The sequence below is a fragment of the Lonchura striata genome, chromosome 6, assembly GCF_046129695.1.
Source record: "Lonchura striata isolate bLonStr1 chromosome 6, bLonStr1.mat, whole genome shotgun sequence".
Lineage (NCBI taxonomy): Eukaryota > Metazoa > Chordata > Aves > Passeriformes > Estrildidae > Lonchura > Lonchura striata.
In genome coordinates, this window is record NC_134608.1 from 15671657 (window position 1) to 15685623 (window position 13967).

A 13967-nucleotide genomic window follows, 5' to 3' on the forward strand; every position below is an offset into this window, starting at 1 on the left:
AGTGATATTGATAAAGATTTGGTGGATAGGATTTTTCTGATTTTCTTATGAAGTAGTTTTAATGATGTTTTTATCTAAATCAGATAATGTTCCTTTCAAGTTAACTTGTGAAAAAATGGAGTCATTGAAGAATACATGCTGACATTTCACTTCAAGAGAGTCCTAGAGGGCCATAAATGAGCTCTTGCTCATTTGGCTGAAAGAAGTGTTTTGAATTCATCTTCACGAACATTAGTTAAGTCTTTTATATGAAGGTTATCAATCAGAAGAGACTTGTGGTAAATAAGTGTGGTTTTGCAACCAACTGTAAGAATCACTGATGTAGAGAGAGGAAAATTTATTTGCTGGTATAGGAAAACATTTAAGTTGCTTGGGAAGAGCAGCCTATTCCATGCAGGATTGTACTGCTGTAATTCAGTTAGTTTCTGTGTGCTTTATGTGTTTGAATTTTTTAGCTGCTGGAACTTTTTGTGTTTAGAGGAATATAAATACATTGATGTCCCCTGCTTCCACACTGCAGTTAGTGATTTGATCTGTCAGTCCATGTTAATGACATTTTTTATTTACTTCTACAATGTGACATGTTCATATCATACTTGAAATTGCTTTGCTGATCATCAGAAATACTACTTTGAATGGTGTTTGCCAAGACAGCATTGAAAAGAGGGTTTTTTTTTTCTGTAAGTTCTGTGGTTTTTTTTCAACTGTTTAAATGCTGCTCAGTGTTTTCAATTTCTGAAATGTGGGTATCTTCAAGACTACACACCTTTGTGCTCTGCTTGAGCATAGTTCTTTTAACTTTCACTCTGATTCCTCAGAGAAAATGTTGAAAATCATGTTGTTTGTTGGTGGGTTTTCCTCACTAAAACTCAGTCCAGTGATTCTCAACAAATCTAGAAATAAAAAGCTAGGACTGTTTTGGTGTTTTTATCACCTCTATTTTGAAAGAACTTCTTGATGGAGAAACATACTACTTCATGGAAGAGAAAATGCTGTAAATTTCATGCTAAACTATAAGAAAGGGTTCTTTGTGGATAGCTGGAACACATGATTTTCAGCAAAGACTGAGTAATGCAGTCACTTTAGTAATCTGGTTATATCTGCTTTTTCTTGCCCTCTTGAGCTGGTAACTGCTGATGTGGCTTAAGTTCTGGTGCTTTTCCTTATTGGATTTTTCTTTTTTTCCAGTGCAGTGAATGAGGAAGTAACACAGATTCATTAGCTTATGTTGTAAAGAACATTATCCAAACCACAACCTTTCAGCTGTTTCAGTTGCATCTTACTACTGTATCATCCAATTAATTTTGAATAATGATAAAATTTGATTGCTTGACATGATTATAAAAAGGAGTCAAAATAGGCGTTATGTGGATTTGCATGTGTGTCAGGCATAATCAACTGACCCTTCACATTTCAGTTGTTTCCCTTGAACAGAAAGTTACTTGCCAGTTACACAATTTCTTTCTGGTATGCTGTCCCATATCCAGTCAGTCCTTTAGTGTGTACACTTCTGACACTTGAGACTTTACCTCCACAAAATCTGAGTGTGCCAGTACCTCTGATTGTCTCACCTATGGAAAAAGAGGAAGGTTAGGACAGGTAGCACTCAGTTCCTGACAACTCCTCTTACTTGGAGAACCACTTTCTCCAAGGAAATTGGGGTAGATACTCCATGCGCATCTGAACAAGCAGTTGAAACTCCAGCCACAAGCAACTTTGTCTTCATTTTTAAGAGCTTGTGCCTTTGGGTGTTGTTTACTGGTAATTTCAGTGGTATACTGCATAACAACCAGCATGGCCAGGGCTGGCTCTGGAAACTTCTTAGTGGATGGGAGCTTGCTTCTGTTCTTCTGAGTGCGGATGTTCCTGGATCACTTTGTGATGGCTCAGGGCTCTCTATTGGTCACCAGGGCACTGTCCTCTGGAGGAAGATTCAGGATGTTAAGGCAAGCTGGTGGGATGTACTTTGGGCATGATAGCAATGGTCCATTCTCACAAGTTCTTGCTGTTTTAGTTGATCTACCTAACTTCTATGGAAATAAGTTTAACCTTGCTGAAGTTTAGTTGATGTGTTTCCTTACTAGTGTTGATGCTTTTTATTGCTGCATCTTGTCATCTCATCTTGCTGTAAAGTTGTACTTGTTACTTGAGATGAGCTGTTGGGGCAAAATAGCATAGCATTTTTGGTCTGGATAAAAATCTAAGCAAACATGAATAAGTTATTATTATAGTGCCTGGGTTGTCATTTAGTCATAATAAATTTAAAATATGTTAGGTAAAATAAAAGCCTGAAATACCATGTTGGTACAGGTATGTGCATGTACTTGATATAATTTCCTACTTTGGTTTTAATATTATGCTATTGCATAATCCTATGGCAGCAACTCCAAAAGAAATACAAAGATCTTAAAATTTTATGGGGAAAAAAATCAAATGGTTGTAAAACCAGTCGTAGTACTCTTGAATTTGCCCTTTGCATTAATTAGATCTCAGTTTTATGAAATGCTTGTATTGGGTGATGATATAAACAAAGTGTCACTGTTACCAAAGCCCATTCTCTACTGAGACTTTTTGTTAAAATTCCCAGTCCAGGAATGCCTGGCTGTCAGCCTAGATACCTCAGATATATGTCATGTAGCTGCTTAGGATTTTAGGTTCAGTGTGACAAATATTAAGAAGACTGAGAAACTTATTTCAGGCTGAAGTCTTTAAGCAGACTTGCGCTTATTTTAAATTTTATTCTGAGTATCAGTATAATCGGAAAGTCACTTTTGTGCTGTTTTGTAGGATTTGGAGTGGTAATTTTGGTTTCTATTAACTTCCTCATTTCACATAACACACTCCATATACTTTTTCTGCAGTGCAGGCTTTTTAAAACAAGCTTTGACATAGTTTAACTCTTTCCCTGTGTATGTGTGTATGTTCATAACACATCTGTACATGCGTCACTGCTCTCAACAACTGTTTCAGTTGGTCAGCAGATGTTGAATTTGGTTTCATTGTGGTAATGCTTATGGGGATGCATGCAGCCTTTTAATAAAAAGTAAAGAAAAAGCTCACCTGATGATGGTTTTTAAAACAAAATTCCATGGATGTATTCTGAGGCTAAAATACAATTTAAAAATTCTTCAAATAAGCTGAAATAAGGGAAGTTTTGGTATGCAGAGTAACTTCTACAAGAAGAAACTAGATCTGTCTTTCCTTTTGCAGCTAAAGATCTAATTGTTTGTGGTTTGGAGTTTTTCCTTTATTTTTATGTTCCTCTCCTTTTCACTGTGGAGAAGCTGCATTCTTGACTTGGCATTTTTGTAGTAGACTCAGTTAGTTATATGCCAGACTAAGTGCTGTTCAGATAGACTGTGTTTAGTATAGAGGCTGAAGTGGACAATAGCAAAACAAACCAAACAAAAAGAAGGCATCTAAATCCATTAATAGTTCAAGTACACTTTGCTGTCAAAAGATGCAGTAGTGCAAGTATTCATGTCTGCCATAACAAACAATTTGGCTGACTGATACTGTTTCAGCTTCTTGTTTAAGTTGGTTCTAAGGTGGGTCAGTTTATCTAGTTTACAAAATACTTGGGACAGAACCAACAAGGTAGGAAAAGTGGTTATGAGAATGAAGAGAGGAAGGCAGAGCTTCCTTCAGGGCAGAGTTCATCACTGGTGCTAGCTAATTTTTTTGAGAAATGCAACATGGGTTATATAATATTATCTTGTAAAATGTAGTGCTCTATTAAAAAATAAATGTACTTTCAGTTGATACCTGAGGTTAAGGACAGTACTGGAACTAAAGCTGAGATGGGTTTTGAGCCATGGGGCCCGATACACTCTGTGAACTACAAAACGTTTTAATTCAAGATGCAAAATACTCTTTAAGAAAGCAGCCTGCACGCACATGACTTAGCAGTGCATAGAAGTTATGTATTCTAAATTTAGTGAATGAATTCATTCTGCACGATACTCACTTATTACACTTATTAATGTGCAATAATGTTATTGTGGTAAGCCTCCAAATAAAATAATTTTATCGATTGTGTATTTTAGGAATCTTTTATGATGTTCCTTTTTGAGTTTATTTAAATCCTTGTTTGCAAATTCAAGCAGTGGTGGCTAATGGTATTGAACAGTTGTATATATGCCTTGATTGTGTTCCTTCCATCTCTTGGCATGTATTTATTGCCAAGGGGAAGGTATCAACTTCAAACCTGGGACTTGTTTCTGAATATTGAGTGCTTACTTATATAAAAAAAGAAAAACCCAACACTTCTTTTTTTCTTCTCTCTTTTACTTAGCTCCTGGGCTCTTTCTGTGTTGGAAAGAATTGAAAACTTTTAGTAGATATCTAATAGACAAGTTATCACACTGTAACTGAATACAGAAAAGTGGAATAACAATAGCATTATTCCAGGACTCAAGTCCAAAATGAACCAAGTCCAATTTGAGGTGAGAAAAGGGAAATTGTTAGGGTATCTGCTCAGATTGCTAGCCTTTACCTGTGAGTAAGTATTTAAACTGAAAGGTGACTTTTACCTTCACAAAGTTTGTCCTGGGTGTAACTAATTTCATCTAGAAATTTATACCGCTTTTAAGCAACATATTCTTGGTGTGTATAGAAATGATTTGGAGTGTCACTGTTCTATGAATTTTTTTTTTCTAAGTGTTTTTTCTTAAGTCTGTGAAGTTCTTCAGAAATGAAGTAGAGATCGACACCATATGGATTCAGTAATCTTTGAATAGCTTATTTCTGCACAAGGGAGAAGATGAGTGCATGCAATGGCTAACACTGAACTGATGCAACAGCTTGTGTTTGCTGAGAAGATTTACTGGTATTTGCAGGTGTGATGTTGCCTATTTTGGTTGTGCTCTGGTTCTATCTTGATCCTGAGTAGGCTTCTGTCCATGTAGGAGGGTGTTTTATCTTTGTTTCCTGATGAGCAGCAAGCTGAATCTGCATAGAGACAAGTTCAGGGTTGTATGCAGTTGAGATGACCTGGCTGGCTGGCTAGGGAGGGCAGGCATGGGAGCTCCCTTGGCTCATTTACAAGCCTCTAGTTGGCTCAAGCTGGCTTGAAAGCTGCTGTGGTGGTTTTATGGTTGTGTCTCCTGCCCTAGCAGAATTCCACTGGTGCTCAGCAGGCTGCAGCTATGTGAGGCCACCCTGGGATGTGCACAGCCAGAGCAGCAATTCTGCCTGATAGCCACATCTGTAAAGCCAGGTTTTCAAACCATTCCCTCCTCTTCCTCCTCATGTACCCGGCCCTCAAATCCTGGAGCACTTGTTCCCCTCACCTCAGTGCCTCCAGCAATCTGCAGCCTTCTTCTTCCTGGCCTTTCACTTTCTGCTCCCAAGGATCTGCACTTTGAAACGTGCACTTGCATGTCACTTTCTTGGCCAATTCAACATGCCAGAGACTACCAAGAAAGGAAAAAAATTCAGAAGCATATAGCAAATCTATATGTGTTCACAATATTCAAGGGAATCTAAAAGATTCTTAGCATAGACTTTACCTTTCTATTATTCTTTATCTTCATGTTTGTGTTTTGGAAGGGGACACAAGTGTTCAGTTAACAGCGGTTCTTCATGTGGTAACTTTCATTTTTCAGTATTAGTATTTTAACACTGCTAATATTGGAATAAATGAGAACATCTTTGTCGTATGTTAGCAATGAGTCCTTGTTCAATTCACCTCAGAACTGATTTCTAAGATGTTTTCAAGTGCCAAAAAAACCCATTTAATGAATCCTTAATTGCCTTATTTTTGCCATTTAAAATGTATTTCTAGGTATTCTCAATTCTAAATTTGAAAAGCAGTACTGAATGAGAACTATGTAAATGTAATGAATAAAAAGTGCAGCTGAAATAAGTCAGGACGGTATAATCTCAAACAGGACTGGTTTATTTAGCATTCTGAATCAGTATAGCTCAGTTTGGGATTTTTTAACTATATGGGAATAGGTATAAACATGTACGAAGAGTCTTTCTTGGTATAGTCAAAGGAGAGTACCTTAGCTAAAAGTTTGATAGCCATCCTGTTCCATTTTGCAATTTATCATATGATTTGTGAATAGTTTGGAAAATTACAGGTTATTGTGGGGGAAAAAAGTATTTCTGATCTTGGTTTAATCATTCAAATAAAAGGGTATATTGGAAGTGTTTTGAGGTTTTATGAAAATACTGTGTGCTGGAAGTTGAGTTTATTTTATCTAAATCATGTAACATTTAGTGACAAATAATGAAGTTACCTATTTGGTGTTTTTCTTCTTCAGAAATGGAGGAACAGAATGCTGGACGTGGGATTGAAGATTTATAAAGGATTATGGGATTATACATTGAAGAGCCAGCAGGCGGGATGCCTGAGTGACTGAAGAAAATGGGTGCTAATGCATCTAACTACCCTCACTCGTGTTCCCCAAGGGTAGGGGGAAATTCACAGGCACAACAGACATTCATAGGTAACTCTTTTTGGTTATCTTGTCACTTACATCAATGACTTGGTGGATTGTGTATGTGCTGGATTTGATTTACTTGCAGAAATGTTATGGAGAGCTGCTATTTTCTAGGTCACCAATTTGAATCCATTCAAGCTCAATCGTGCATGAAATTCAGTACTGTCCATCTGTTTGGCCTGTGTATGCAATGAGTTGATCTGCCTTTTGCCAGCAAGCAGTTGCCAGATTATTTAAATAAACGAAGTGGAGTTTTTTATAATTAAACCATGCATGCTACTTTTCCTGGTTCAAGAGCAGTTGCTTTCTGTTAATACCATACTGTTTTCTACTCTTCCTCAGAATTTCTGTCAAACTGTGTCAGAGCATGTAAAACCCTTGATCATCATTATTCATTGTAATATTGATGTTGTGTCCAAGTGAATTACCTCATTATTGCTAGAAGGGATATCTCTGGTAATAAACCTGTAATATTAACAAACAGGCTTCTCTTCCTGTTTCTGTGAAAGGGAAAGTGGGTGCTTACTGTCCTAACAGTGTTACTTACAAGCCAGGATCTTGCTTAGCTGAAGACATGTGTTGAAGTGCCCTTAAGAAAGTATTTTCTCATCCTAGTTATAACTGGGGCAGGCATTACCTTTATGTGTTTTTCAGTCTAGTACAAAGAGACCTCAGTGTAGATCTAAGTACTGTCACAGTATAAATAATAAACAGCTATGTTATGAATCTGAAAGAAGGCAGTCTCTGAGAAGATAAATATTCCTTAAAAAACACCCAACCCTGACAGCCTGAAGAATGATCTTAGTGGTAAATAACATCAATAGTTTATAAATGCTTTTCTCCTTTATGCTTCAGCTTGCAACACTGCATAAGTAGTTATTGATATTCAGTGTTGCTTCTCTTTTTAATCACCGTTGAAAGCAGAGTGACATCCTTAGCAGAGGAAAAATTGACTCATTTTGTAAATTTTCTTTTTCTGAGCTTTCATGGCATTCCTAGCTCTGAGGTCTCATTTGAGGACAGACCACAAACTGTTACATTTAAGGATGTGTGTGCTGTCACAGCATGTCAAGGAAGAACTTTTAGTCCTAACATTATGGATATTCATGTTGTAAAATTTCCCTCGAGGGTTTATATATTTTCAGTGTATCATAAAATATTTGCTAGCAAAAGATTTCCTCTAGTCTGCATATATGCTTTCTAAAATGTGGCTAAAATGCTTTTCTTATGTAGCTTGGTGTTTTTTTAATCTGCCCCTATACTGAATGAAGAAAAACACTTAGAGGCCTTGAAACAGGCAGATTTGCGGGCTGAAACACCTTTTGAGCATATTTGAAGAGATTTCCAAAGGCTACATTAAATTCCTGAGAAACTTTCTACATGGTATGTGGAAGGTTTAGTTGATGCTTTTCATTATTAAACTCAAAATAGAAACCCATAATGTAGTATGTCACAAGGCATTTATTATCACCCCCCCCTCCCTTACCTGTGGGAAATTGTGGCTGAGACTCATTTTGAGGAAAACCTAAAAGCATGTGCTTGTCTCATCTTAGGGAAGGCAGATGAGCATTCTGGGTAAAATTTTTGCTGAAAATATCCTGATATTATGGGGTTCCATGAATGTGCTATTTACAGCACATGGGTACATCTCTTCTTTGTGGCATTTTTCTCTTTCTCATTTTGATTTTTGTTTGCATGATTGGTTTTTGTAGCTGTCTCAGTAGAAAATAGGTGTATCCTAAAATTGATAACTGAGAGTCTCATCACTTGCCAGAATAATAATGTTTTAATGTTATATCAGCTTTTACATGTTTGGGATTTAGGTGTTGTGAGGTTTTATTCGTTTGGTGGGAGGGTGGGGGGTGTGTTTGTTTTTATTGTATTGTGGGGTTTTTTATGTAGAAGGCATTAGATCTATTTACTGCCCTAAAGGAGAACTAGGGGATGGAGTTATAATAGCTGTAAAATGTGTATTAGTTGCCTCATTCCTGGAAACTGGATTTAGGCCTGTGGGTTTGTTTTGAACATGCTATTTTGCCATTAAAGCACTGCGCCATGTTTCATGCTAAATGTAGGATGGATGCTGAAGTCTGAGAACTGATATGGCAAAGGAGTTTCATAGTGTGAGCACCTATTGTTAGTTGACTTCATCCTAGTTTGCTAATAGCTTGTGAAGAGGAGATACATCAGTAAAAATAGTGTAGTACACTTACTGGAAAATAATACTTTAGTTTTAGCAAAAGCTTAATTAGTAATCTTCTTGCTGTTTTGTCTGCAGCATTCAGGAGGAGGATTTCACACCATTTCCTAGGGTGGTGCATCTGTTCAAGATGTTTGCTTTTCTAAATAGAACTCTATAATTAGATATTAAAATGTGTGGGCATGCAAAAGACTAAACAGATCCCATTTTTCATTGTCAAGTTCCCAAGCAGCTTCCCGTGGCAGTCAGCTGTTCCTGTAAATATTTGTCTGTCCCAAGCTGGTTATGGTCTAGGGGCATGAAGGAGCAATTGTTTCTGAACAGCATTTGATAGATTGGTACCTTTCAGTATAGTACTGAGTAATAATTTTCTTTTTCCTAATTTTAATGCTGCTACCTTATGAAGGAATACAAGCAGCCCAAAAACATTCTCTTCCAGTTTCTTTCTTTGAGGGCTGTGGAGCCACCAGCTGTTGTGAACCCAGAGAAGCTATGATGGTGCATCTCTGTTTCTTACAAAAAGCAGTTGTGTGGTAGTGCTTTTGTAGCAGTGCTTTATCTGTTTCTAAGGGTTAATAGCACTGTTTGCAGTACATCCAAAGTTAACTCTTGTAAGTGGCTCAGAGTACACAAAGATTTGAATGGCGTTATAGTATTTTGTGGTGATTCATGTGGAAGTAATACCTCACAGCAGCCTTTAGGGAAGAAGGAAATTGAGACTTGTGGTGTCCTAGTTTTTCTTCAGTGGAATGTTAGAGAATGTTCTGCACTCAAATTTGCCATTAGAATGCAATGTACTTCAAATAGAAATGAGCTGGCATGTTCTCTGGAAAGAGAATCTGTCATTATAGAGTGACCAAAGTGTAGTTATGCTTCTATTGTGAAATGTATCTTTTTAAATGAAGGGGAAATTCTACGCTTGTCTCTATCAGCAGGAGGCTGAATCTCTCCTTTTCTATTGTCATATCTCGTATAGCGTGTGGAAGGAATTTTTATGGTGGATTTTGCAGCACAACTTCTTTGTTGAAGTTGTCTTGAGTTACTCCTGTTATTTCATTTAACTTTATATTCTTTTCACTTCTTGAAATTTCAGTATGATAAATAACATGTTGCCTGATCAAGCAAATTTTAAACTTGGATGAAATGCTTAGATGTCTTTTCTCAATTAAGAAAAGGCCCTTCTCAAAGTTTTTACTAATAGAAGAATCATAAAACTGCTGCATTGCATGATTTGTGGGAGTTTTAATTAGCTTTAATTTCTTGTGGCTACAACTATCTGACACCAGGTATGCGTCTGTTGTTTTAGTGAGGCTTAATGCTAAGATAGAATTTGAAAACAGTTTGCAGGGGGGATTGCTAGTATTTCACTGAGATATTAGGCTTAGAAAAAGTTAATACAATTGCACTTTTAATGTTAAAACTGCAATATTCTCTTCCTGCTTAGATAAGTGTACCATATGCTATAGAGCCGCATCAGCTGGCACTGCTTGGTTCTTAAAAATGAATATATTTTTAAAAAACCCAACCAAGCAAAAAAAAATTAAGAAACCAAACCAGAACACCCTGAAAGCCAGCAAACTATGAATTTTGTAGATGAAAATAAAAGTCTTTGTTCTTAATGGCCAAAAAAGGCTTCGGTCAGGTTTTCAGTTGTTAAATTGTCTGATGTGAGGAGAAGGAAGAACTGTATAACTTGCAGAATCATTGATGGAGTATTTAGGTGTTATGGACCTTCCTTTTAAATTTAAAGGATAAATATGTTCAATTTTCCTTTTTGCCTTTAGGGACATCATCCTACTCTCATCAAGGTTTTGGCTGTGAATCAAAGCTCTATAGCCTTGACCATGGCCACGACAAACCTCAAGACAAGAAAAAGAAAACCTCTGGCCTTGCCACCCTCAAAAAGAAGTTCATTAAGCGTCGGAAATCGAGCCGATCTGCTGACCATGCCAAGCAGATGCGTGAGCTCCTCTCAGGCTGGGATGTCAGAGATGTTAATGCGTTAGTAGAAGAATACGAAGGAACATCAGCCTTAAAGGAACTTTATCTACAAGCTAATTTGGCAAGACCAGAAGCCAGGACGCTACAAAAAGACATGGCTGAACTTTATCAATACAAATATTGTACTGATGTAGACTTAATATTTCAAGAAACTTGCTTTCCTGTGCATCGTGCAATATTGGCGGCAAGATGTCCATTTTTTAAGACGCTGCTTTCTTCCTCACCAGAGTACGGGGCAGAAATTATAATGGATATTAACACAGCTGGCATAGATATGCCTATGTTTTCTGCTTTGTTACACTACCTTTATACGGGCGAGTTTGGAATGGAGGATTCAAGATTCCAGAATGTTGATATTCTTGTGCAGCTTAGTGAAGAATTTGGAACACCAAATTCCTTGGATGTTGACATGCGCGCATTGTTTGATTATATGTGCTACTATGATGTGGTTCTTAGCTTTTCATCCAACTCTGACTTGGTTGAAACTTTTGGTGGAAGTCAGAACTGTCTAGATGAAGAGCTCAGAGCTCACAAAGCCATTATTTCATCACGATCTCCCTTTTTCCGTCACTTGCTGCAGAGAAGGATACGAACCGGTGAAGAAATCACGGACCGAACTCTACGGACTCCAACTAGAATTATATTGGATGAATCTATCATACCAAAAAAATATGCTAAAGTTATTTTGAACTGTATGTATACAGACGTGGTAGACCTCTCCGTTTTGCACTCCAGTCCTTCGGTGGGCAGTTTAAGTGAAGTTCAGGCTCTTGTAGCAGGAAAACTAAACATGACTAGGGCTGAAGAAGCCATGGAACTTTATCACATAGCACTGTTCTTGGAGTTTAACATGCTTGCACAAGGTATGTAATACTGTCCTTGCTGTAGAACATATGACCTTATTATAACAAGTTTTAGCAATTTTGCAGTGTAGAGATGCTTGTTGTTAGCTGTCAGTGGCTGACAGTTCCTTTAGAAATTGAATTTGTTTTCTCTCTGTAGGTTGTCAATAATGCATCTATTTTCTAGGGACAGAAGCGATACCATGCAAAAGATTTAGTTGTGTGGTGCATAGTTGTTGAAGCATGTTAATTTTTATCAAGTATGTATAACTGGTTTTGATATTTCTAATGCTTATCTCCTTTCTGTGATCCATTTTCTTGATGTAAACTACAGAGAGATCCTTGCTGAGAGGAGTAAATATTTAGACTTGTTAGGAAGTATCCGTATATGTTAACAGGGTGGTAAACTTGAATGACTATTTCTGTATTTATGTCAAAGACACCAACCCTGCAGTCTTGCTGTTGGAAGGAAAACTTAAACAGCTTAATTGCAGTAGTCTTAGGTCTTTAATATCTGCCCATCTATGAACAGAACTGAAGGCAGGGTCAGTCACTATTTTCAGACATAAATTTTAGAAAGTTTTACTACTTCTGTTATTCTTGAAGATCATTGAAATCTTGATTACATACAACCTACTGACCTGCATTACTGCAATCTCAGATGAGTTGTCCAAGCGCTGAGCAGTGAGCTAATGGTGCTTCTTGTGGTGGCAGGAGGTTTGCCCACAGTTTTGTCTGTTGCTGTTTGAGCTATTAGTGGCCATATGATCTATAATGAAGTATGGGAATTGCTTCAGGCCTTACTGATGGGGAATAAGAATTTTACTTTTGAGCTGAGAGAGGGAAAATGGAACTCACTGGTATATCAGGAACATATGTTTAAATTAGTTTAATTTTTTTTTACAAACATAACTTTTTACAGTAGGTCTGTACATTCATAACTTCTAGCTGTCAAATTAAGTTTGACAAGATTGAAACATTATATTGTAAGCTATAAAGTAGTTCTGAGTAAGATAGGAAATTTGATAAAAAGTGGGCAGGAAAGGGCAGTATAAGCACTGCAGGAAGAGGTCATATTTTTAATGAGTTCTCCTAATAGTTACATGAAACTGAGAGTGATAAGGATATGAGAAACTAATAGAGCTACTGTAGTTAACGTGGAGTTTGGCATTAGGAAACAAATTTTCAGATTGTGCTGAAATAATTGTACTGCAATAAAACTGCAGATCAAAGGGGGTGTGTTTTCTGAGGCAACATGCTGCAGGATGCAATTGGGCTGTTCTTAGGCTCAGAATCATCCAGTCTCACAGCAGCCCATGTTGGAAGGGGTCTCTAAGGATCATAGGATCAAACATATCCAAGTGAGACAGTGAGCCTAGGTGACATTGTCCAGCATTCTGTCCAATCATTTTTTGAAAACCACCAGTGATGGGGACTATACTGTGTCCCTGGGGAGATTGTCCTGGTGAAGTGATTGTTCTCATTGCAAAAACATTTTCTGTTTAGATGTTTTCCAGTGCAATTTTTACCTGTTGCCCCTTTGTGTGGCAGAGAAGAGAACCTCTGTCCTTTTTATAGCTGCCCTACAGTAGCTCAAGGTCTGGGAATACTGTGACAGGGACCCTTGAGCCTTCTGTTCTTGAAGGAGAAGAGACATAATTTCCTTCAGTCTTTCCTTGTAGGCTAAGTTCTCCAGTACTTTGATCAACACCATGTCCCTCCTTCAGATCCTCTCTTCTCTATGTACATCTTTCTTACTTCTGTTGTTTCCTTCTCAGTACACCTAAAAGCTTAATGTCTCAGAAGGCAAGAAGTTTTATTGTAGCTGAACTATGGTATTGAGTTAATTTCTATATGATATGCACAAGCTAATAGTACTTGACAACAACTCTGTAGATCAGCTGAAAACCAGAAAGGAAACTGAGTTTAAATTAAAGAGGTGATGCAGTTTCTCAATATTGGTGCGTGCACAAGTACTAAAAGGATTTAACGTGGTCAGGGAATACTAGTGAGAGAATTAAATAGTGAATGAAACCCTCAGTGAGACACTGAATAATTATGCAGTATTTCATAAATGAACATGGTGCAATTCTTTTCTTCAGATTGGAAACCTAAACTGCAACAACTGTGATCTGGAGGTGCTCTGATGAAGCAGTGTCAGTTATAGCAAAGCAGAAAAGCAGTGACAGAGAACTTTCAAGAGAAACTGAAGTAAACTTATAGATAGGAAAATAGCTTTTATTTTCTATGTTAGTAAATACTGAAAAATGAGGTGATATTTTATTTGGTGCAGAGTTTGTTTCTGCTCGCTTTGAGTTCACTTGGATCAGCATGTTATTAACTGACATTCTTCAGTAATGCACTACAGAGCATTGCTGCCTTGGAATGCATATTCTATGAGTCAGTGGTAACAAGATCTCTACTTTTTCCTGGAAGTTTTCCCTCAGTACTACCTCTAGGAGAGTAATAAGCAAG

The 13967-nt window shown here is 37.3% G+C and overlaps 1 protein-coding gene across 2 annotated transcripts in view; it reads left to right on the top strand.

The window, feature by feature from the left end:
• The window catches only part of BTBD7 (BTB domain containing 7), a 49623-nt gene that overhangs the window by 12320 nt on the left and 23336 nt on the right, over nucleotides 1-13967 (top strand). For both annotated transcript variants that reach the window (XM_021541315.2, XM_021541316.3), the window contains exons 2-3: nucleotides 6270-6455; nucleotides 10434-11513. In XM_021541315.2, the coding sequence (XP_021396990.1) occupies nucleotides 6374-6455; nucleotides 10434-11513 (1162 nt within the window). In that variant the 5' untranslated portion in view covers nucleotides 6270-6373. The remainder of the gene's footprint in view (nucleotides 1-6269; nucleotides 6456-10433; nucleotides 11514-13967) is intronic.